Genomic DNA, 25,468 nt, shown 5'->3' with positions numbered 1-25,468 from the left:
AATCAGTTATGCATTTAATTTCAGAAATAATTTTTTTCAGATATGAAGTTCCTAAAAATAACATCAGTTTCATGCATGTAAGATTTTTTATAGTTTTATTTTTTATTTTTTTGTAGTAGATATCTGTATCTAGTGAAATGAGAGTGTGGACTTTTTTTTTAATCATTGCTTAATTCCTTTCCTAAAGGGTTATGCCAGCTTACATTACCTCTAGGGACACACCCGTGCTGTTTCTTTGTTCCATCCTTGCTATGGCATGTGGGAGTTGTGTTCTGTTATGTTCTAAATGTACTGAATCTGGGGGTGGGGGGGAAGTAGTACTTTATTTTAGTTAGTGTTTCTCATTGAAATTCCAGTGAGACCCATCATTTCTTTGTAATTCCTAGTACAGTTTTTGTCTGCATTAGTTCAGTATGGTTATTTTGTTAGGGGTGGCAACCTCGTGGTTTTTTTCCCTTGGTACTTTGCATGTACCCTTTGAGTAATGGGATTATTAGATGCCTTTGTCTTAAATGTTGTGAATAACTTTTTGAGTCAGGTGACTGCCTTTTAATTAATTAATTAACTAATTAATTAAATTGGTTGACTCCCTTTTTAATAAGAGTTTTTCTTTTGGTGCAAAAGTTTCAAAATTTTGTATCTTTTCCTGTGATTATTTAACCACTTTTAAGTTGGGAGCATTTCTTCTCTCTCTTGCTTTTTTTGTTAAGTGGGAATTAAAAATTTTTTATCTTTATTACTCTTTGAATTTATTTCAGTTTTATGATTTGAGATAAAGCTCTAAATTAACCTTCACCCTGTACTCCCCCAATTGCTAACCAGTTGTGGCAGCACTATTAACTAACTAATCCCTGCTTCTCTTACATTGACTTGCCATGTCTGAGACATCTTATGTACTGACTGAGGACGTAGACTCCATTTTCATGTATCAAATACTGTATGATTTCTCTTATATGCGCAATCTGGAAAAAATTTTCAAAAAAACACAAAAAAACCAAGCTTATAGATACAGAAAACAGACTGGTAACTGCAAGAGACAGGGGTAAGGGGTAGGAAAAGAAGATGAACTTCTTTTGCTTTTAGGGGTTGAGGGGTGGAAGGAGAAGGTGAACTGCTTTTTTGTTTGTTTTTTAAATTTATATAAATTGAATTTTAAAAAGGTATCTCATTTTTTTAAATGGCTTTTGTTTTTGAAAAATTAAATGGATTTAATTGCTATAGGTCTAGTTCTTGTTTTTTAGAATTTTCCTTGTTTTCCATTATAGCCTACTGTTAATCAACCTAGAAAAACTTTAGAAACTCCTCATCATCTTAGGAAGTCCATTAAGGTTTCTATCAGAATTGGAATAAACCTGTATATTAAGTTGAGCAAGAATTGACAGGTTTATATGCTTAGTTGAGGCATTCTAAGAACATATGTCTTTATAATCCATTTTTAGACATGTTTTCCTAATGAGGTTACATACTTTCTTTTATGGTTATTCTTAGGTATTTTAATTGTATATGTAAGATCTCCTTTGAAAATGTTATTTAATAAGAAGTTATTGTTGGTATGTAAGGATGCTGTTATTTTTTACTTTTTGCTCATGTTACATCTTGCTAATTCATTATATTCTATCATTTGGTATTTTAATTTGCTTCTTTATTGCAGCTATAATTCTTAACATGTTCTATTGTTGTATTACTTACCCATATGACACTATGGCATACTTTGAAAATAAGTATTTTTCTGTAGCTTTGTTATTTGTAACAACCTGAATAGGTGCATTAAACATTCTTTTTGATTCACATGTAAAATTCCAAAGCTCAGTTTTAAAGAGTTGGTATCTTTGAGCCCAGATCGGAAGGAAAAATGAGCAAAATGTATTTTGATTTACTGTTTTGTAGGATAAGACTTATCTGTAATAATTTCTTTTTTTTTTTTGGTAGTTCAGAGGATTTGATCCAAATCAGCTAACTGTCGCTACATTACTATTTGAGGGCGACCGTGAGAAGGTTCTTCAACATGAAAAGCAAGTGTATGACATCGCTGCAAAATTTGGGTATGGCTTTTAGTTCATAATGGCAAGAGAATGTTAATCTAAAATTCTGGTATCTGGGGGCACCTGGCTCACTGGGTTAAGCCACTGCCTTTGGCTCAGGTCATGATCTCAGGGTTCTGGGATTGAGCCACACATGAGGCTCTCTGCTCAGCACGGAGCCTGCTTCCCCTTCTCTCTCTCTCAGCTCTCTCTGGCTTCTGAGGGGCACCTGGGTGGCTCAGTGGGTTAAGACTCTGCCTTCAGCTTAGGTCATGAGTCCCACATTGGACTCTCTGCTCAGCGGTGAGCCTGCTTCCTGCTCTCTCTCTGCCTGCCTCTCTGCCTACTTGTGATCTCTCTCTCTGTCAAATAAATAAATAAAATCTTTTAAAAAAATAAATAATTAAATTCTGGTATCTATAAACAGTTGTTAATGTATCCTTTAAAGTATTAAATTTGGGTAATATATGATAGTCAACTTAAAATGTGTTGGTTTACTTCTAAAATCTTCTGTATTAACAATTCAGGCTGTCATTAGGCAGATGACTTAGGGCTATTTTGGTTTTGATTTGATTTGATACTTGGAGATATAGTAAATATACTTGAGATATATTAAATATTTTATATTTTTCCATTAATGCTGATTTTATAATATTTGCTTTCATTGTACTAGAGTAAAATATGAAAAATACATAATCCTCTTACTATTTAGTGTTAATTGTATATGTATAAAACATGTTATTAGTATGTTTTTAAAAGGTAATTTTTTAAACAAAAGAATTTGATAAATTTTCTATACTCCACCCCTTGTCACTTACTGTTTTGTGCTGGTATAAAGAAACAGAAAACATTTCCCATCTATAACCAACTGAATAATGATTGGGTGGTTTCTTTCTGTCTGCTTGATGGATTATGAGATTGATTGATGAGAACTATAGTGAAAATGCCATTTATCAGGACTACGTTTTTTTCCTTTCCTTTCTAAGTACATAAACTAAGTTTCCTGGATAACATTTTCCTTTTTTTGTTTCAGAGCTTAAAATATACATTATGTTTAATCTGAGTTCTTTGTAAATATTTACTTTAATTTACCTTTTTTGCTATTATGAAAATAAATGGGCACTTAATTTGTAGCCTTGTCTTTTAGAATGCCTCACTTTTATGTATTTTTCTCACATATAATATTTAGCCCTTCATTTTTAGGATGTTCTGAACTTAGTGTTTAAATGCAGAATTCTTAGAAAAAGATCTAATCTTGGGCTTAATTTTTAGTTTACTTTTGTACTGTTTTTGAGTATTGCAAATTAGTTTCTTGGTTTTATTTTTACCTTATTCTGAAATTGGCAAGTAGAATTTCTTTAGTAAAAGATGAAATTAATTAATCTTTCACTTTTCCTCTTTCACAGTACCTTTTCTGGGAATTACTGATTTTTTAACTAAATTAATTAAGAGTAATTGTGCTATAAAAGTTCAGTTAGTAACTGAAAGGCTTAGATTACAGGCTCATCTCTGAATTTATTTTTGAAATGTACATGTACCTACTTTTTGGTTTCTAAGTTTTGGGAGTTTATACATAATTTGATTTTTAGCTTTTATTTCCTAAAATCCATGGTGTTAGAAAAAATTAAGGTGGTTTAGATGAAAACCTTTTATATCTCAAGTAAATCTTTTATTTCTGTTCTTAAATATTAGAGGCTAAAACTTAAAAAAAATTTTTATATGTTAAAAAAATTTTTTTTAAAGATGTTGTTTATTTATTTGACAGAGAGAGAGTTCACAAGTAGGCAGAGAGAGAGAGAGAGAGGAGGAAACAGGCTCCACTCTGAGCAGAGAGCTCAATGCAGGACTTGATCCCAGGACGCTGAGATCATGACCTGAGCCTAAGACAGAGGCTTAACCCACTGAGCACCCAGGCGCTCTATATATTTAAATATTTAATTGGGATTTCAAAATTGTTCAGGAGCACTTGTAGGGAAATGTACACTATAATATTCGAATCATGTTATATAAATAAGGTAAATTTGCTTAGTTTCACCTTAATCCCTTGGTCCTCAACCTACTTCCCACACACACCCTCACACATGGATACACATGTATAGAAGTTTTACTTTATGGTATCTTTAAGTTTAATTACAATTCAGAGTAGCCAGCAGAATCATTAGTAGTTAATAATGTGCTACATTTCCTATTGAACTGGGTGGGTAGCATGATGGCAAAATGCCTTTTCATGTGAGGTAAGACATAATTTTTTATAGGGCTTGTCCTGTCTTCTCTTGGATATCACTGCTGATGCCTAGTATATACTAGATGCTTGATTGAATATTTGTTGAAAGAATTAAGGAAACAATATTTTTCCCTAACAATTTTTATTCTGTTTCATATATTCCTAACTGCTGTGCCCCTCTTTAAACAGTGTATTTTAATCTTTAGGTATTTATCAGAGCCATTTTGTCAGTTTTAATTTTAGCCGCCAACTGTCATGAATTCTGCTGTCATATAATTTGTCTTGTTTTTCCCATGTAATTCCGGTCATTTACAACTTAGAAGTTAAAAATGAACTTCCTTAGGATGAATCCAGGTCTTTTTAGATACTGATACTGAAGCCTCAGAACTATTGAGTTCATTCGAGTTATCTGTTTATATCAAACAAAACATATCAAAATCATCCATTAAAATAGGTTATAGTAAGTGAGATACCTATTTAAAGCAAGGGCAAAACATTAAACCTCAAACTCTGATTGGGGTCTCTTTTTTTGGCTATTATTATTTGGTACTTATTAGTTATGTTATAATTAATTTCTTAATGTGCTTTCATCCTGGTTTCCTTCATTTGGATGCAGGAATCTTCTGTATTAACAATTCAGGCTGTCATTAGGCAGATGACTTAGGGCTATTTTGGTTTTGATTTGATTTGATACTTGGAAATATCTTCATATGGTTTTCTAGCAGAAGTCCTGGTTTTCTCTGTGTTTCTCCCTAGGCACTAGTTCTTCGTTCTAATCACTGAAAGATTCAGGGATATTTTTCTTACGTAAGATGCCACTTGTCCAGCCCTTGCTCCCCAATGAATGATTTCTTCTGCATAACTAAAAAGCAGCATAAATTTCTTTCTGCTAAAGTTTGATTAGTTAGTTTAGTTCATGTATTTTATTTTGAATTAGGACATTATTCATCTATCCTTTATTTTCTGTTCTTTTGTTTTATCTTCTGTTCCTACTACCTCATTAGCTTTGAATTGATTATTTTAAATAAAGTACTCCCAACAGTTTAGAATATTTTTAAGTGTTATCTTAGCCATTTTTCCTTTTTTCCTTATACCCCTACCCTAACACTGTTACATACCTTTGAACACGTATGCGCCAATGGAACATAATAGGCAAATGTTGAATAATCATACTTTGGTGGTTTATCTATGTTTGCTAGCAATATACTTTAACTTCTCGAAAGGGTTAAACAGAATAAACATTCCCTGTCAGCAATCATGACAGATGTATTGACATTTATCATAGAACTTAAGGTAATGTGTTACTGTTATTTTTAAAGTGTGTGCTTAAGTTGTTTAATGTAATTCAACATGAGAGTGATTAGGTTCACCAGATGGCTCTTTTATATAAAAAGATTGTCTCTCATTCCTCTTTCATTAGTCTTCCCAGCCCTTTCTCATGAAACAGGTTTAAATTTATTTAAGAACCTTGTTAATTGATGTTTGAGATTTGTGGAGAGGAGTAGGAAGTAAGAGATGGATATTGCTACTTTGCCATAAAGTGGTTTGAACCTTAGTATACTTTTAAAGTTTATCACAAATAGAAAATCTGGAATTAGAAAAATTTTAGACATATTTTATTTAGAATTAATTCTATATAGCTGTCCTCACCAGTGAACCAATTACTACTTGGACCCACCCAAGTTAAATACCAAAATGGCTGCAAAAGGGCAAGTTAGAAGCATTTAATTTTTACACCCTACTCTTGTTTATATATTGTATTTTAAAGTAATCCTGTCTGGAAGATAGAGTTCTGAAAGTTACAAAAAGAGAGAGAAAGAGAAAGAGAGAGAGAGAGATCGAAGTTACAGAAAGCTAAATTTGCCAGAAAACCTGTGATTCCGAAAAGCAAGCCCAGAATGACTTTTCTTCTCCTTTGGGATTTATGAATAATTAGAATGACTTTGGTTTTTTCCTGTTTTGGATAAGAAAATGCATGTTTCTGTGTGGGTTGTCACACTGAATCCCAAAGTGAAGCAGATCTTTCCACCCCACCAGATGTTAGAACAGGATCTAAAGAAAAATGGCTTGACATGAGATTGCAAAGTAGGACTTTTTCTCATCCTGATTTAAGAGAGACAGGTCTACTAAATATTTCTACCTGTTACTTCCCACCAAATACGTGCTTAGAGTGTGCCTTCTAAGGGATTTCCAGCGCAGGTCTCCTGCACCTTTGCTAGTCTTCACTGTCCTTTCTTTCTGCTGCTAGGCCCGAGATGAATTGTTCCTGTTTCCTAGCTCAGTAGTGTTTTTTCTTTCTTGAACTCAGTGTCTGACTCTGCTTCTTATCTACCTGAGGTATAGACTCAGATATTTTCCTCCATGCACGCACTTTACCACAGCAAACTTCTGGCTTGTTTGCTTCTTGTTTTAGAGCTTTATTTGACCTCCTACCCTGACCTCAAATCCATATATATTCAATCCAGAATTATATTATTTCTTCTTACTTTTCACTTTCAACTGATTGACTTTAAGTTTTGTCTTCTTTGGTCATTAACATTTAGTAATACAAACAGCCCCCCCCCTTTATTTCATTGTATTCCATTCCATTCCATTGTATTCCAAGACTAGAGCTGCTCCTGTCAAGTGTTTGTCAATTCCCTGGGTGATACTGATTTGTTTATAGGCAGCTGTATTCTAAGTCAGGAAATCTGATTTGGCCCTTACATCTGAGTTTAAAATTGCCTTACAGTATTTATATAGCATAAAGGTACATCTATGAAGTATTACTTACTTACTGCTAAATCCAAGCAAAACTTAGGGAGAAGCAAGAACTTAACTCTAAGGTGTTAATCAAAGCAATAAGAAAATTGATTCTTCCAGAGAAGGCTCAAATAACAGAGGTTCAAGACCTGAGTCTTAGGCAACACTGTGATTAAGGGCTCAGCATCCTGAGACCAAGGAGGTGTAATTATGGCATTCTACAGAGAGACAGAGAAGTTTATCACCCATTATGACCCAAGAAAGTCACATGAAAGTACACTTTTCTTTTTATCTGGTTTTATTGAGGGATTTTTTTCCCAATGGGCACTTTGGGAGTTTATGCTAAGTTTTCATCAGTTGACTAAGAATAGCTAAAATTTAATTTCTCTCTGATGATGGGAACAAGCAAAAGTGAAAGCTCTTTACTGAAGGTAGTAGAATAAGAATGACTTTTACAAAGCAGAGTACTTGGACTGAATTATATGTCATACGGGATTAGTTCTAACTAGATCACCAAATACAGTTCTGTGGATAAAACTACTTTCAAACTGAAATGAATAGTTCATAGTAATAAAACCTTACCTGTTTTCTTGTAATTGTATGTTGCTTCCTAAACTTTAATGTTTCTGTGTACATATATTTTGTCTCATTTAAGTTACAAATTTCATAAAATAAACACTGTGTCTGTTACTTCATATGCAATGTGCATGAGTATGCAAAAAACTTCTTGGCATTTGGAAGATGTAGTCCATCATTGTACATCTTTATATGTGAACAAGACTGTAATGACACATGAATATATGGATAAGAATATATGAATAAAATAAGAGTATTTTAGGTATCTTGTTTTGCTTGTGAAGTTTATTAAAGTTTTCTTAAATTTGTTTCTCCTGGCTAATTCTCTGTTGTCAGAATGGGTAGAAGTAGTTGAGTTCGTATGAGTCAGTTTTATTAGTTTGATAGATAAAAGTTTGAAATTAATGACCAAACTGAAATATTATGTGTTTTTAGCTTTTTGTTACCCAAGTTCATTCTTTTGACAGCTCTTTGATACATTTATGATAAATCAGATTAAAATAAAAATGAGATGCAATGTAATATTTGTTAATCTGTTAAGCAGTTATCTTCAGGTGTCATATTAGTTTGGTTAATTTTATATATTTTTAATAAATACATCTGATATATATATCACAGTTTGTTCTTTAATTACAGTGGATTGGCAGCTGGAGAAGATAATGGACAGAGAGGTTATTTGCTGACCTATGTCATCGCATACATTCGAGTAAGTTACCTCTTATTTCCCTTGTCAGTTTATGTTGCAGACCATACTTTTCCTTTCTTTGAATGAATAAAATTATTTTCTTAAATTTTAATCTAGTATGGTGTACCACATCATTTTACATGAATGGAGGACTAGCTTACAAGTGTTCAGAAGCCCAGTGAAATCTTCCTTATATGTTTTTGAGGAATTTAAAGATTATTTAGGTCATTCTACTCTGACTGGTTCATAATCTCTTCTAAAGATATATAATCTTTCTTTAACTCTTTAAAAATTGGTATTTAACTTGGTTCCAAGTAATTATTGGTTCACTGGTGATGATTTCTATATAAAATTAATTCTAAATAAAATAATTTGTCTAAAATTTTTCTAATTCCAGATTTTCTATTTTTGAGAAACTTTATTAGTCATGTTGACCAAGAGTCTACTATACTATCCGATAGGAAAGTATTCTTTCAGAAGTTTATTCATTTATTTCGTTTTGTTTTTCTACTTTGGCTGTAATAAACTCAAGTTTTGTAGTTGTTTTTGCTCTTACTAGGGTTACATTTTGAAAATATTGCTTTTTTTATGTAATTTGAAGGGTCTTATTTTAAAAAGTCATTTCTCAAATGTCCTACTGAGAATTTAACTTTCCCAAGTGCTGAATTTTCTAAATATTCACTTGGAAATTGTTCTGAAGGAAATACATAAACTTATATAAAATTTGTTTTTACTTCTCTAAGAAAGCTTGGATTGTATTCTCATTTTAAAAATAACTTAATCCTTTGGGCACCTGGGTGGCCTAGTCAGTTAAGCAACTATCTGCCTTCAGCTCAGGTCATGATCCCAGGGTCCTGGGACTGGCCCCATATTGGGGTCCCTGCTCTGCAGGGAGCCTGCCTCCCCTCTGCCTCTACCTGTCACTCTGCCTACTTGTGCTCTCTCTCTCTCTGTCAAGTTAATTTTTTTTAAAAAGTCTTAAAAAAGAAATTTAATCCTTGGTAAGATCTAAATTTTAGGTTGCAGTGAAGTTGAAGCATATACGTTTTCCTGGGCATGTACACAGACAGTTCTTAGAGACTCCATTCCTTGGAGAAATATTTAAATTCCTGCCATGTGTCAAGCACATTGCCTGGTACACGGGTACAGAAGACAGCAAGACAGACAAAGTTCCTGTCCTCCTAGAGGTTATAGCTCACTCTCAGGGCAACTTTCTAGTGCTTTTATGGAGTAGAGAGTAAAGAGCAGTGGAGGTTACATTAGAAACAGGTAATATTAAAAATTATGTGACATACTAGCAATATGACAATAGTATTCATTCTTCTGTGCCTGTTGTAATATCTTGATTTTTGTATATATGTTTTGACAGGACTTGGGCTTGGAATACTATGTATTAGGAGAGTCTTTCGAGACTTCTGCTCCTTGGGACAGGTAAAATATAATAAAATGTCTAATATTATTCAAATATGCTATAGGAGTTGCTGAAATAATGTATCTTTGTATATGAATATATGAATTTTTAAATTTTTGTAAAGGAACTCTTTTATTTAAATTAATATCTTTGGGGTGCGCCTGGGTGGCTCAGTGGGTTAAAGCCTCTGCTTTCGGCTCAGGTCATGATCCCAGGGTCCTGGGATTGAGCCCCACATTGGGCTCTCTGCTCAGCAGGGAGCCTGCTTCCCCCTCTCTCTCTGCCTGCCTCTCTGCCTACTTGTGATCTCTCTCTGTCAAATAAATAAATAAAATCTTTTAAAAAAATAAATAAATAAATAAATAAAATCTTTAAAAATTAATTAATTAATTAATTGATTAATATCTTTGGGATGCCTGGGTGGTTCCAGCCAGTTGAGTATCTGACTCTCTCTTTCAGTTCAGGTCATGAGATTGAGCCCCGGCATTGGGCTCTTGACTCAGCAGAGGGTCTACTTTAAATTCTCTCTCTCCCTCTCTCTCTCCCCTCCCCTCCATTCATGTTCTCTCTCTAAAATAAATAAATATTTTAAAAAATCAGTATCTTCTTCAGAATGTCAGATTTGTGAGCCTTTTTGTTTGTTTGAGGCAGATTTGTCCATGTCCCATAGAAGAAGAAGATATTATTGGAGTCTATGTTTTAAAGAATCTTATTGAGCACTTAAGTGTCAATGTATAGTTTCACTAGCTTTGGTGTAAAATTTTAAGGGCTTAATAGCTTAAACATCCTCTGAAAAGTCCCCCCAAATTTTAAAACCACTTCTCTTGTAATAAATGACTTAGCTTTTGATATTTGTAGGGGTATTATTAAGTAAGATTTTAACTTGTATTTCAGTGATTTCTAAAAGAAATTCAGCTTAAGATATTATGTACAATTTCTGTTTTTTGCATTATACACATGTACATACAGATACTGGTTAGGGAATTGATAATAAAAACTGATGAACAAATGTGAGATATTAAAAATGGACTTTTGAGTTAACTCATTCAGTAATAAAAATTCTTAAGACTGTTAGTACATTTTTGTCTGAGTATGCCTTACATTTTACTTTTTCTTTATAAAATATACAAATTATTTTAAAGCTATTATAAAGTAAATTAGATATAACGGATCCATCCCCATGAATCCACCTGTAGATATTACATATCTTAACATTTTTTTTCTACTCTAACCTCTTTACTCCCCTCCCCCAGAAAACTTTTTACTTTCCTGCATTCATTTTTTATCTACTCTGGGTTCTAACTTTTGGTGCATGGATGTTCATAGTCCATGCATTATAAAACAGTGATCAAGTGTATAGTACCAATCTGTTACTTAGTTTTTGATGTGATATTTTAACAAGGGGATAAATCTTATAAATAAAAAAAAATCAACTTTCTGACATCTGAACTTTTGAACAGCAAATATCATTTGGTAGCTATTCATAGTTGTCTCAAAGACCATTTTAGTCTTTTATATATTTACTTGCTGGGAACGGTAGGTTAGTGTAGTGTTAACTTCTTCAGCATTATCAATTTCCTCATCCGTTACTATTAGTTGATGATTGCCATTTGTCTTTCTATTCTTGGAACTATGGAAGCTAATCACTTCTATCTTTTCACTATTTAAATCCTTTTCTTGTGTATTTTTTATATATTTATTTTACTCACTGACAGTATTTTTTATACAGGGTTATATATTTGTTTTGTTTTCATTTAAAACAATATCATCAGCTGAAGTTTTCTTAAATAAAATTAATGGAAAGCAGCTACATTCCTGACATAAAATTACTTGTTACCCATTCAGCAACTTGCTTTTTCTTTCAAACATTTAGCTAGGTAGAGACCATGTTTAGCAGAAACCCATGGGATCAGTCTTCAACTTTCACACATTAGTAGATTGCTAGGCCTTTTCATGCATAAGTCTCTCACGGGATTTTTGGTATTTCTCTGTAGCCTTGGCTATACCTGTTAAGTGCTCAATGAATATTCTGCTGAGTCCTATGAGTGAACTCTGGAATGGTGTAAGAATACAGCCTAGGGGCGCCTGGGTGGCTCAGTGGGTTAAAGCCTCTGCCTTCAGCTCAGGGTCCTGGGATCGAGCCCCATGTCAGGCTCTCTGCTCAGTGGGGAGCCTGCTTCCTCCTCTGTCTCTCTGCCTGCCTCTCTGCCTATTTCTAATCTCTGCCTGTCAAATAAATAAATAAAATCTTAAAAAAAAAAAAAGAATACAGCCTATAAAAATAGCTGTCTAAAAGGTCTGAATTGGAGATTTAAAGATTTTGGAGACTCACTGGCATGAAATTTGGGATTAAAACCAAGAGAGTAAATACAAACCCTTATAGGTAGTATAGGTGAATGGAAAAAAAAAGAGGGCCTGAGAATGAATTCCAGGGAATCCCAGCATTTAAGGGATGAGCATACAAATAAGAGCTAGCAAAAGAAAATAATATCTAGAGGATTTGGAGGAAAACCAGTGATGTGAGAGAAGCCCAAGGAAATTTTTTTTTTTTCAAATAGGAAGTAATCAACAGGGTTAAATTTGCTAATAGGTCAGGTAAGAATTTAAAAGTATACACAGTTATTTTCTTTCCCATAGGATGATCAGTCCAAATGGACTGAACTTTGTACAAGTTATATGAGAGAATGCTTTTGGAACCCCCTCTGTATAAATCATTTCTAGAAAGTATCCCATTAAGGATTTTAACCATTTAGTTAAGTTCTTGGTTCCATCTACTCTTATTACTACTGTAGGTTATTATTATTATTGTTATGTAACAAATTAATGTTATGTAAAAAATTCTGTCTTCTAGAGTCATGATAAAGAACTTGTTTATAAATTTATCATCTTTATTAACCCCTGTAGCTCTTAAAGTTTAGTAGCTTTAATTTATATTTCAGGTATTTGTTTTATAAGTTGGAATTTCAAAATAATGACACAATAAATTCCAATAATCCAAACGCTTTTACAAGAAGTATTTTAAAAACATACATCCTATCATTCCATAATTGAGGCATAGATAAACTTAATAAATCATGTTTGCCTGGAACTCTCATAAAATCAATCAGAATTTATAAAGCTTGCAAATACCATATTAAAAAAAATTTGACATGCTACTACAGTAGCTAATAAAATACTAAAATCCCATATTTATATTTTAATGTATATTCTTTGTTCTTATTGGAAGTATAAGTAACTTTAATGTATTTAAGAAAGCATAATCCATGTAAATATTAGTTTTTTAAATCAGATTGGTTCTCACACAGTCAAATCAGTCTTTAGACTAGAGATGGCCCAGCCTTTTGAGTTTCTTTGTTATCTTTTCTGTTCTCCTGATTCTAAAAAGACCAAGATCTAAAATACAGTCAGTGTCAGTGTGTAGCCAGAGTGTTTATTGGAGAATAAGGTGGCTTATATGTCCCTTAGGAGCTTTATTTTCCAAAACAAATGGAATATGTAGTAATAACAAAATGTTATAGCTCATATTAAAAAAAATAGATTAATCTTTTATCTGTCAAATCTTTTGTCTCTGGATCTCCATCCTGGAAGCTCTGATTGACATCCATTTTCTATTTCAGAACTTTTTCCTGAGCTTGTTCCCCAAATATGGATACATCACCATTATATCTCCTCCACTCCCAAATAGGACCTTAAAAATTATATCAAAAACTAAACAACAAGGGGCGCCTGGGTGACTGAGTTGTTAAGCTTCTGGCTTTGGCTTAGGTCATGATCCTTGCCAGGGTCCTGGGATTCAGCCCAGTTCCCCCCTCTGTGGGAAGCTGCCTTCTCCCTCTCTCATTCCCCCTGCTTGTATTCCCTCTCTCGCTATCTCTCTCTATCAAATAATAACTAAAATCTTTAAAAATAAATAAATAAGTAAATCAAGCCTAAGCTTCTCTTTATTAAAAAAAAAAAAAACACTAAATAACAAAAGAAATCGAATACCTTCATATTTTAAAACAACAGTATTTTGTGGTCAAAATGAATTTTATAATTTGATGAAATATGAATATAGTGTGTATTTTAGTTAATAGTGATGTCCTTAGGTCAGTTTCTTAGTTTTGACAAATCTGTCATGGTTAATATAATATGTTAATGTTAGAGGATACTCGGAAAAGAGGAACTCTTTGTACTGTTTTTGTGATTTTTCTGTATCTAAAACTATTTCAAATTAAAAGTTTATTTTAATAAAAAGTTTATTTAAAATTTAGAAAAAAGGATTGACATTTTGAATATTATCAATCCCCTCTTCCCTTTAAGAACTATTTTTTGGGGCGCCTGGGTGGCTCAGTGGGTTAAAGCCTCTGCCTTCGGCTCAGGTCATGATCTCAGGGTCCTGGGATCGAGCCCCACATCGGGCTCTCTGCTCAGCGGGGAGCCTGCTTCCTCCTCTCTCTCTGCCTGCCTCTCTGCCTACTTGTGGTCTCTCTCTGTCAAATAAATAAATAAAATCTTTTATTAAAAAAACAAAAAGAACTATTTCTTACCTGTCTGTTTTCATTGACTTTTAATATCAGTCTAGCATAGCTTTACACATAGTTCATGTCCAGTAAGTCTTTGTTGAGCTGTATTTTAGCTCGGTGCTTAACAGTAGGCTATTGGACATTTGGTATAACATCAATTACTACTATTTTTATATTAAGGGAAATGTTTTAGACATGGACACAGGTTGGTATTCCTATAAACCCAGAATTGAGTTTTCATTAACGTGTTCATTATGGCTTTTTTAAAGCTTTTCAAATCTTGTAATTAAATTTTTTTTGAAATTGGGCTTGCCTAAATATAAGAAACCGCCTTCGGGAGGCTTGAGTATGCTTTTCTGACTTCTGTCTTTCTTATGGCAAAAAAAGAAAGAACTTTGCTCCTTTGAAGTTATAAGTTGAAGGATGCCAGGTAAACTAACATCTATTCACATTTTTGAAAATTTTTTGAAAATTTCATATTGTGTTCAATGATGTTTTCTAGGGTTGTGGATCTCTGCAGAAATGTAAAAGAGCGAATAACAAGGGAATGCAAAGAGAAGGGTGTTCAGTTTGCTCCTCTTTCTACCTGCAGGTGAGTTGTTGTTGTTGTTGTTATACTACTTACTCTGAAAAGAAAAACAAACCACATTTTCTAATTGGTGGAGAAATGTGATTTGCCAACTAAGGAATATCTTCAGTCTATTCCATTTAGCAAGTTTTCCTAAACTTCCCTTTTGCCACCTTCTTAGGACTGGGCCACTAGGATTTTAATGCAGTCCTTAGGGCTTTAGGAGTAGGATACCTTTCCATAAGTGAGCCTTCTACCCTACTGGAACAGCATGCTAGTGCAGAGCCAAACCTTGGAGCTCTTGGAATAAGTAAAGGACTCCCGCTTCGTTCACTGAAGCTGTAAATCACACATATATTCAAGAAAGTATAATTTAATACACACTCAACATAACTTTTTCTTCAATAGACAAAAGGTGCTTTTAACCACTTTGTTATTGATTAAATGAATGGGCATAGAATAAAGGAATGAGTGGAGCAAAATATCCAAATAAAGATTAAGTCGTTGTTTTCGATGGCAATGGAAATGTTCTTTGTCTCCCCTGTCTATTTCGGTAGCCACAAGCCATATGTGGCTGTGGAGCTGTTGACATGTGACTGTGGAACTGAATTTTAAGTTTTATTTAATTTCAAATAATTTAAATTTAAAACACTCCATGTGGCTGATATCTTCCACAGTGGGCAGTTAACTGAAAGTCTTGACCTCTTTGTTAGATAGCAGCAGTCCAAAAGGAGGTTTTTCTTGAAATGGGGCACTTTGTAGTCAATCTTTTCTTATTAAAAGACCTGTGTAAAACACCAGAAGATTAAATGTATGAAGACTGAATCAAGCTTGACTTATCTATAAAGTTATAGAATTAATTGGAATGGAGAATAAAGGGAAATTAGGGGAGATTATGTGAAGGGGATCCTTGAAGTAAATGATACAGTAGTTATCTAGCACTTTAAAATTTTTTAAACATTCTATGTTACATAACTTCCTCTCCTGTGTGTGTGTGTGTGTGTGTGTGTGGTTTTCAGGAATGTAACTCAATATTTATTATTGAAATAAACCCAAAAATTACAATAGAAGCAAAATTAGAAGTTAAGGTAATTTGGGAAATAATGTAATATCCTTATTGTTAAGTGTACCTGATGCGGGACTCTAAACAACAAATATGCTTGACCAAAATACCATTTCCGTATATTTCTATTTGTGATGCTTGTTCTGATTTGTTCAGAATCACTTAATCTTAGCCTGGGAAGGCAGATCTGGGCCTAATCCAGATCGAGAACCAGACCCTGCTGGCCAGCTGTGTGGCCATGGCAACTTCCTGTTTACTTTTAAATTTCTTTGTTTTGTAACACTACATGTATATGACAGGTGAAGGCGCTGTTTTGCTGTTTATTAGTAATTTAATCTCTGAGCTCAGAGTTTATCATTAGTAAGGCAGTGTAATACCATCTACTTGATGAGTTTGTGAGTCTGAAATGTGAGAGAGGGCATGTGAAGGGCTTTATGAATACCATTGAATTGTTGTGAGGTCATTACATGAAACTTGAGGTAGACAACCTATATTAGTGCTAGTGAGGAAAATTTAGGTACTGTTTTTCTTTGCCAATGACAAATCCTCATGAAGGCATCCAGTTGTTAAGTCCTCTTTAATATTTTAATGTAGCATGATAATTTGCATATATTTCATTTGTAAGACTACAAATATTTCTATGCTTTTCAGACTGCTATTTCTTTTGATTTTTTTCTTTTTTCTGTCTTTTATATCCTCATCTCATACTTCCCTACTACCAGATTATATTTCTTAGTTCTACTTATTGCCCCCTTTGGGACACATATCTTTCAGAATTTACTAAATTTTTATGCTTTTGCTGGGGTAAGAAAGCAAAATTCTAACATGAGATCTGAGGAAAGCCTCTTTCTTAGACATTAAATGTTCATGTCAGCTTGAAAGATCTACTTGAAAATGTGTTTTTGGCTTCTGTGTGGGAGGGAGAATATCAGGGTTTGATGACATTTCAGGAAGTACTGAACCTATGTATTAATTTACGTATTAACATGTTTTAGAACAAGTGTATTTGGGGATGAATCTAAAAACATAAAAGCTCAAAATGTGGATTAGTGACTGGTCATTTGATATCTAAAGGAAGGGAAAATCGGGGCCTTGCTTTGTACAATAAAGAACTTATAACTTGATAAACCTGCTGGTGGCCTAGTGACTGATTTTTGGAGAGAACTTCTCCAAATAAAGGTGTAACGATATACACCTTTCTTTCTCCTTCTCTATCTCTCTCTTTCTTCCTCTCTCTCTCTCTCTCTTTCTTTCTTTCTCTCTTTTTTTAATTTGGAGATGTCCTTTAAACTTACTTTAAAGTAAGTTTTTTATCTTAAAGTCTAAGAAAAAATTTTCTGTTCGTTTATATTATAAACCCAAATTGATGCTTAATTCTTTTGGTGGTCTGGTCTGTCATGCCTCCTACTGTAATACTGAAAGCAAATCAGGCCTAATAATTCAAAAGTCATTTGTTACCAGTAAAATTTGAAATACTTTAAATAATGGAATCTATATTTTTGTAGTTGAGAATTTTTTTATTCCTTTGTTTTACCAAGTAGCGACTTAATAGATTTTGTCCCCTCTTTCTTCTTCTGCCCCACCTTTCTATTTCTCTGTCCAGGCTTCTCCCCTTCCATTATGAGAATATCACTGTGACAAACCACTTACTGAAAGTTATTGGGAAGTAAAATATTCTGCCCTCAGGATAGCACAAGTCTTGGATCTTCAAAAGGAACTCATAAGGGCTTTAACTAAGGCTCTTTATTATGTATTGTAGGTAGATAGACTAAATTTGACATATGTCATTTATTAAGCAGCTGTTTTTTTAAGAATGATTTTCTGATAAAAGCTTAAATGCTGGGGCGCCTGGGTGGCTCAGTGGGTTAAGCCGCTGCCTTCGGCTCAGGTCATGATCTCAGGATCCTGGGATCGAGTCCCGCATCGGGCTCTCTGCTCAGCAGGGAGTCTGCTTCCTTCTCTCTCTCTCTCTGCCTGCCTCTGAGTGTACTTGTAATTTCTCTCTGTCAAATAAATAAATAAAATCTTTAAAAAAAAAAAAAAGCTTAAATGCTCAGCTTCTGTGATCATTTTATAAAACCAAAATTTAGAATGTGCAGTCTAATTATTTGAATAGTTTTGGTAAGGAATTTTATATATAGTTCTTGTATCTCATACTTGATAAAATTAATGTTTAACCAGAGTTTGATTTTAGTTTAGTTTGATTTGAGCTGCTTAATAGTGTGGGCCAAGGAGGTTATTGTGGTGTTGAATGTAAATGTTGAATGTGTGAGATACATTTTTTAAACTATTTTTAAAAATTTATTCTAAAATTAACTTGAAATAATTATAGCTCTCATTGAAATCAAAGGTCCCAAGGAAAATAATTAGCTGTAGGGTATATTTATTGGGCTCATTTATTTCATTTCTGTCTATTAAAATGTACTTTAGGGGTGCCTGGGTGGCTCAGTGGGTTAAAGCCTCTGCCTTAGGCTCAGGTCATGATCCCAGGGTCCTGGGATCAAGCCCCGCATTGGGCTCTCTGCTCAGCAGGGAACCTGCTTCCTCCTCCTCTCTCTCTGCCTGCCTCTCAGCTTACTTGTAATTTCTGCTTGTCAAATAAATAAATAAAATCTTTAAAAAAAAAATGTACTTTATACTGGAATAGAAATTCTAATTCTAAATTATGGGAAGGAATTCCTGGCCAGTGAGTCTAACATAAGGGAAGGAATTCCTGGCCAGTGAGTCTAACATAAGAACTCCAAAAATTTATTAGAAATTAAAGAATAATATAATGACCTTGGCAGGCATGCTATCACTTGTCCAGATAATTTTGGAAGCTCTTGGCATTTAAGTGTCTTAAATAATAGAATTGTTCTATTAAAAGGTATAGACCTACCTGAGTCAGTTTCTGAAGTAGATCCAAATTGAGGTTTATTATTTTTACTTTGTCTTTGAGTTACTGATCAGTGAAACTTTGTTATATGACTTTTAGAAGCCTGTTTATCTATTGAAACTGAACTCTGTGGTATAGATCCTAGATTTGTTGGAAGGTAGCAATGCTCTGTTAGCATTTAGTTGTATTTTCTACTTATTGATATTGATTCAAATATGAGTGATACATATTTTATTAATTGCTATCAACTCATTTCATCCAGGTATCCTTTCAATGTATTTAAATTTGATTATTCCTAAATGATAGTGCCCTCATTGTTAAAACTGTTCTCCAGTTTTTCTTAAACTTTGTAAATCTGATACTTAAAATGTAAACATTCAAGGGATCTTTTTTATGAGTGTGAATTAACACTAGAAGAAACACACAGCTGGCAAATTGACAGTAGCATTGTTAAACAGTTCATTTCTTCTGTTCTGAGGCACCTAACATTTGGCCTAAAAGGCCATTAAAATTTTAGATTAGATTCTGTTTGTATTGTTGTAGTAAAAAGAGTATTTCCTCTGTATGCTCCTTCTGTTAAATTAAATTCTTTGTAGGAACCTCTGTAAATTGCACTCACAGATCTGACTATGATTATCTTAGGCCTCTTCTAAATGCTTCACCTAATTGCATTTTGAAAGCCCAGATATATGTCATATATATGATTTAATAATCTAATGTGCTTGGTATCATTTGTAAACACACATATAACATGCACACATATGGGGCCTAGAGTGTAAAACCTTCAGAGACAGTATTTTAAAGCCTTGTCACTGCATTTGATCTGATCATTCAATTTGTTTCCAAAGTTCTTAATAATTATTAATATGAAGTTAGTGAAGATGCTGTATTTTACCCAGCCTGATCATTTTTGGTATTTGAACATTTCTCTTATTTCCAAGGTTTATGTTCTCATGCCTATTTTGTTGACTTTGAGCAAGTTTAGAAGGCTTATGATGGATCACCAAGTCCCATCTAGTCTGTTTGGGGACTTCATTAACTTCCCTATACTTTGTAACAAAACCAAACCAAACCAGTCTCTTCTGAGGAGGTAGGGTTTTTGTTTATTTCAGATCCATTGGAGAAATGTACATTGTTTTTAATTTTTTAAATTCTTTGGGTAATAATCCAGATTTACTAAAAAAAAAGTTGTTAAAAATAGCACAGTTAGTTCCTGTGTTTCCTTCATCCACTCAATCTCCATTCCTTCCATGGAGTTAAGAGTCTGGGTAGAGAATGAGATTATGGCTTAAGCAGATTAAATGATTTTACCTTTACATTTCTAAATGTTAAATCTGATTTCACTTAACATCTTGTGGGAATTGTCTCTTTGTTTTTTAGGGTGACGCAGACTTACGATGCAGGTGCATGTATCTATTTCTACTTTGCCTTTAACTACAGGGGAATAAGTGACCCACTGACTGTGTTTGAACAAACAGAGGTAATTTTGCATACATGAGTATACTTTTATATTCTTTTATTAATTTAAATAAACTTTCCTATCAATTTGTGAATTTTAGTTTGACTCTCTTTAATCACTCAATGGCTTACCTGGTTGGTAGTTCATAGAAATGAGAAGTGTATTTGGTGTACTGAGTTGTATACTGAATTGTGAGTTTAAAAGTAATATTCTCTAGAGATGTTAGAATTAATATTCTGTAGCCTGTGATTCTTTGGTTGTTACTTACAGGATATGAAACCCGATTAACTTAACTAGGAATCCTTGATATCACTTTGGCAATTCATCCATTTGCTTATGGCGGCTGCACTTGAAGTCAGCAGCCCTGATGTTCTTGCTTTTTGTTGCTGTAATATCCTCATTCTAGTTTTAAAATTTTCGGTTTGTTATAGCTATACATAGGCCACTGAGGTTCATTTACTGCTAGTTTCTGTTAACATGCCTTCAGTGGTCTTAAGATTCCAATTGTCATTACAAGTATGCCTAGAGTTGAGATAGACTAGACTACGGAGGAACTGGGAAGAGATTGAGGTTTGTTAAAACCTTAGGTGTGCTCCCGTTTAAAGTAGTGTTTAAAACCTAGTGTCTTAGTGTTATTGCATGCCTGCCAAAGGTAGCACCATGCAGTGATTTTCAGTGCCAGACTTTTAGACTCAAACAGTAGCAGGGTTTGTTTGGCTGCCTCCTATGCCTTTTTTTTTTAACAGCTTTTTTGAAGTATAATTGAAATACAGAAAACTGCATGTATTTGGAATGTACATTTTGATGAGCTTTGCATATGTTTACACCTGTGAAAATATCACGTCAATCAAAATAATGAACGTATTTATCACCCCCAAAAGTTCAAATACTTTTCCATCAGTTTAGCCTTTCAATGTTTTGGTTACCTTCTGACTACTCAAAGGCCCTGTCCCTGTACTACTGTACTGCAAGAGTGGAATTATTCCTTCTTCCTGATCCAAACTGCAATTCTCTAAGCTCTACTAATTTCAAATAGTTATTGCCTTATTTAAAATTATTTGTTTAATTAATGTAATAATTTATTAAATTTTAAATAGTTATTTAAAATAATTTGTTAGAAGGTATAATGCTAGCATTTTTTTGGATTAATTTGAGAAACCCTAAATCCTCAGTGATGAGGGTTTATATAAGTTGCTTTGCAATGAGATATGGTCCATCTGTCCTGCCTGGGCCCTCTTCTACCCTGGCCTAATTCCTGATAGTTATACACACCTGAGTAATTCTGAGTTCTAGGCACTGTAGCTATTTCATCTCATGGCTGGTATATACTCATGAATTGAATGTAATTCTACTTCTGTTCCTTTTTTCCACTCTGCACTTCAGTCATTCTCTATTTTCCTTTAAGTGTTTATTTTTCTAACCTTAATGCTCTATAAGGAGATTAATCAGGGTCAAACATGTTAGGAGGAGAAAATAAGGGGGTTTTTTTGCACTTAAATAGGTCTGACCATAATTTGTCCCAGGAATTGACCTATGAAATGTTCTGGGTGTGATGCATAAACAATGAATCTTGGAACGCTGAAAAAATAAAATTAAAAAAAAAAAGTAATGTTCTTCATAAGGGCTTTTCTGGTTGATCTCTGGTAGCTTTGCAAGTGATTTTGAGTCTGATGCCCACCTTATGATATTTGGTGAGCAGTTTAACCATCTAAGCCTCATTTCCTTTGTCTGTGAAATATGGATAGTTGTAATTATCCCATAAGGCTGTAGTGGAAAATAAGTGAGTTGCTGCAGGTAGATTGCTTACTTTTGTAGACATAAAATAAGCAGTTAAATGTTAAAATAAGCAGTTAAAATAAATGTGGGTTAGTAACATTTGTTGGTATAGTGAGATGTTTACTTCAGAGTAGGACTTGAATGTCTTCACAAAACTTTTTATTATTATTAACAATGAGGTGCTCCTGAATTGATCATTTTTCTTCTTGTTTTCTAGAATCTTGAAGTGACTATTGTAGACATTGTGACCATTCACTGGGGGGGGAAAAAAAAAACCCAGGGGGGGGGAAAAAGCTAGGCTGCATATTTTAATTGTTTCTATTTAATTGTTTAATATTTAATTGTTTAATTGGGTTAAATGTAGGTAACCCAAGAGAAAGAAAAATTAGGCTTCCAGTTTGTTATTTAACCCAGGAAGTATGTGCCTCCTTTGGGAGCTGGGTTTTACTCTTTCCCTGCAAAGTGAAACCTAAGTAGCAACTGTTTGTTGTGTTGTTTCCAAATACAGGCAGCTGCTAGAGAAGAAATCCTTGCTAATGGAGGGAGCCTGTCGCATCACCATGGAGGTAGAATTTCTAATATTCCTACTGTTAAAAATAATTGGTTTGATAAAGTGCTGGGGAGAGCCATAACAGTATGTAATTTGAGGGCACCTGATATTTCTTGAGAATTTGTATGTCTGTCATTGAGGTAGCCTAGAGTTGTGGTGGTAATCCACAGACGAAATATTAAACATTAGTGTTCTTCTTTTAAAGTATAAAATCCTTTTTCTCTAATTTAGACACAAATTAATTACTTGGCCATGCTTTAGATGTTAAAACAGAAATGAGTCAACATTTTAATTTCTGTATCATAGATATTTATTGTTTTCTGAGCTCTTACATGTAAATCAGTTTGACTTTCGGATTGCTTTTTTACTTCCTGACTAGGTTTTTAACATGTTGTCAGTATCAGGTAACAAAATAAATACTGGTCAGATCATGTTGCAATAAAACTTCAGTAATTTATTTCCATTTTCAGGTTCTAGGCCCATAGGTCTTTATTTGTTAAAGATTCCCAAGTTTGATGAAATGATTTATTTTTAGAAATTATTGACTTGAACTTGAATGTAGCTAGGTTTGATTATGTATTTATTAAGATTCTGCCTCATTTAAATAGAAATCTTATTTTTATTGTATTTCTCATATTTTTGTTTTCTGTGTGCTCAAAAATTATAGCTGCATAGAAAAAACTCTAAACTACCTGGTTTCCTCAAGTGCTTAGAAAAAGAAACTAGGTAAGCCTAAATACAAAGTATATTTCATATGTGCTGGTAAAATGAAGATGCTTTCCCTTTGCCAGCTTGCCCTCTTCTAAACTTTTAAATATTGGAGTGTCCTCCAGGACTCCTCACTGAGCCAGTTTGTTCTTCTCTGTTGACTCAGATGGTGATGACCTCAGTCCCAGGACTTAAAGATATGCTGATGATTCTCAGCTACCAGGAAGCATCACCACCAGGGCATTCTAGTTCAAATTACTTTCTTTCTGCAGAGACTTCTGCAGTAGCATGTTAGCTGGTCTGTCTACTGCCACTCTTGATCCCTTACTGTCATTTCTGTTGCTGCCAGAGTAATCTTTTCCCAAAATTCAGTGCTTTCTCCTCACACTAAAAATAAAATCCAAACTCCTTATCAGGACCTTCAAGGATATAAATGTTTCTGTCTCTACGTCCACATCTCTTCCTACTTTTTTACTCTAGTAACATTGGCTTTTTTGCTATTCTTCAGACATACCAGCCCCCTTTCCCCTGCAAAGGGGAAATCCCCAGATTTCCTTAAATCTTAAAAGCCTGCAAGGCTTTTGCTGTTTCTTTTCTTTTTTTTTCTGATGTTCTTCCATTCTCTTGTTTTTCCCCCAGATATTTTCATGGCTCACTTTCCCATCGTTTAGTTCTCTGATAAAAATGTCAGAGGTATCCTCCCTGTTCTTTTGCTTAGTTTCTGTGTTCCTCATTTGAATAAGTTCAGTGAGGTTACTGACTTTATCTTGTTCATCACTGTGTTTTCCAGTCCCTAAAACAGTGACTACTGGCTCTTCTGTATAGTAGATGCTCAATGAATATGTTAAGTGAGTGGCTAAGTGCCCAAGTGCTCACAGAATTTGGAGCAGTTTTGCAAATTCGCAGATAGCTCTGAGTCATTCATATTAAAATGGCTATAGTCTCATTGCTAATTTATCTTCAAATATTTAATGGTCAGGCCTTGTTTGAATATGGGGTCATGTTTAATGATGAAAAGACTCAGTTTATTCCATAATATTTCTTTTTTTTTTTTTAAGATTTTATTTATTTATTTAACAGAGTGAGATCACAAGTAGGCAGAGAGGCAGGCAGAGGGAGAGGGGGAAGCAGGCTCCCCACTGAGCAGAGAGCCTGATGCGGGGGCTCCATCCAAGGACCCTGAGATCATGACCTGAGCCGAAGGCAGAGGCTTAACCCACTGAGCCACCCAGGCACCTCATTCCATAATATTTCTGAGAAAATATATTAGAGCCAGTTATTCAGTAGAAAAGTAGGGTAAAATAAGGTACATTTCTCTACAACTGTATAACAGCAGCCATTTTAGTATTCTTCCATAGATGCATTATGTACATAAGGTTCCGTTCAAACTTTGTCTTAAAGCAAATAAAAGGTTGGGAGGCTTATAAACAAGGCGAAAGAACATAGACATTGGTATCAAATCTGTATTTGACTCCTGGTTCTTGCACTGAACTAGCTGGTGACCTTAAGGAAATAACTTCTCTGAGCTGGTGTTCTCTTCTGAAATAGAATTAATAGTACCTACCGTGTATATTAATACATTTAAAATAATAACTTAAAATACAATTATTATAAGAGTTACATTTGATATGTAAAGCATCTAAGGTGCCGTGCATATAGTAGGCACTTAAAAAAAAAAAAAAAACAAAAAAAAAACCCCAGTGGCTTAAAAAAATAGCAATAGACAATTCCAAATGGAAACTCTGGTTTATATTCTTAACTGTTGAAGAAAGGATTACAGTTTATATGAAAGGGATACATTCATACATTTAAGGTATAGGATACAACAATTGTCCTAACATATTTTCAGTTGTAACCTGCAGTTGGTCTCATTCTATAGGAAGTTCTCTTATAATCTGTATGAAAGAAATTTCCTTCACACTCTTGGCTACAAAATATGCTATACAAAAATGTCTACTCTCATAAATGCCTCCTGCTTAAAAGTTAATCATCTAATTTATAAATGTCAAATATCCTCTGCTGTTCAGTATAGTTTCATAAAACAGAAATCTTTCTAGATAAATTTGAAATTGAATAGGTTTAATTGTCCTGCTAAAACTTAACTAATGACAGAGCTTTTGAGAGATCACTTCTTTTTATGTGAAGAAAAGATTTTCCTTAATTTGCATCCTGAACTTAAAACTCAAGTTGACCTCATAGTGTCATCTTTATTTACTGACCTTCAGGCAGTGTCACGACATTCTCAGTACCATTTTTGAGTTCAAGAGTAGAAGGGCTGGCGGTTGGAAGAATATTGATGCAATTT

At 33.9% G+C, this 25,468-nt stretch overlaps 1 protein-coding gene across 1 annotated transcript in view; it reads left to right on the top strand.

Moving 5' to 3' along the window:
• The window catches only part of AGPS (alkylglycerone phosphate synthase), a 152,266-nt gene that overhangs the window by 103,506 nt on the left and 23,292 nt on the right, over positions 1 to 25,468 (top strand). The window contains exons 14-19 of the mRNA XM_082689398.1: positions 1,930 to 2,042; positions 8,200 to 8,269; positions 9,618 to 9,679; positions 14,667 to 14,756; positions 20,051 to 20,150; positions 22,414 to 22,471. Coding sequence (XP_082545524.1) covers positions 1,930 to 2,042; positions 8,200 to 8,269; positions 9,618 to 9,679; positions 14,667 to 14,756; positions 20,051 to 20,150; positions 22,414 to 22,471 — 493 coding nt within the window. The remainder of the gene's footprint in view (positions 1 to 1,929; positions 2,043 to 8,199; positions 8,270 to 9,617; positions 9,680 to 14,666; positions 14,757 to 20,050; positions 20,151 to 22,413; positions 22,472 to 25,468) is intronic.

Source organism: Mustela nivalis (genome assembly GCF_964662115.1).
Source record: "Mustela nivalis genome assembly, chromosome: 11".
In the NCBI taxonomy this organism is placed as follows: domain Eukaryota; kingdom Metazoa; phylum Chordata; class Mammalia; order Carnivora; family Mustelidae; genus Mustela; species Mustela nivalis.
This window is presented reverse-complemented; position numbering and strand designations above follow the sequence as displayed.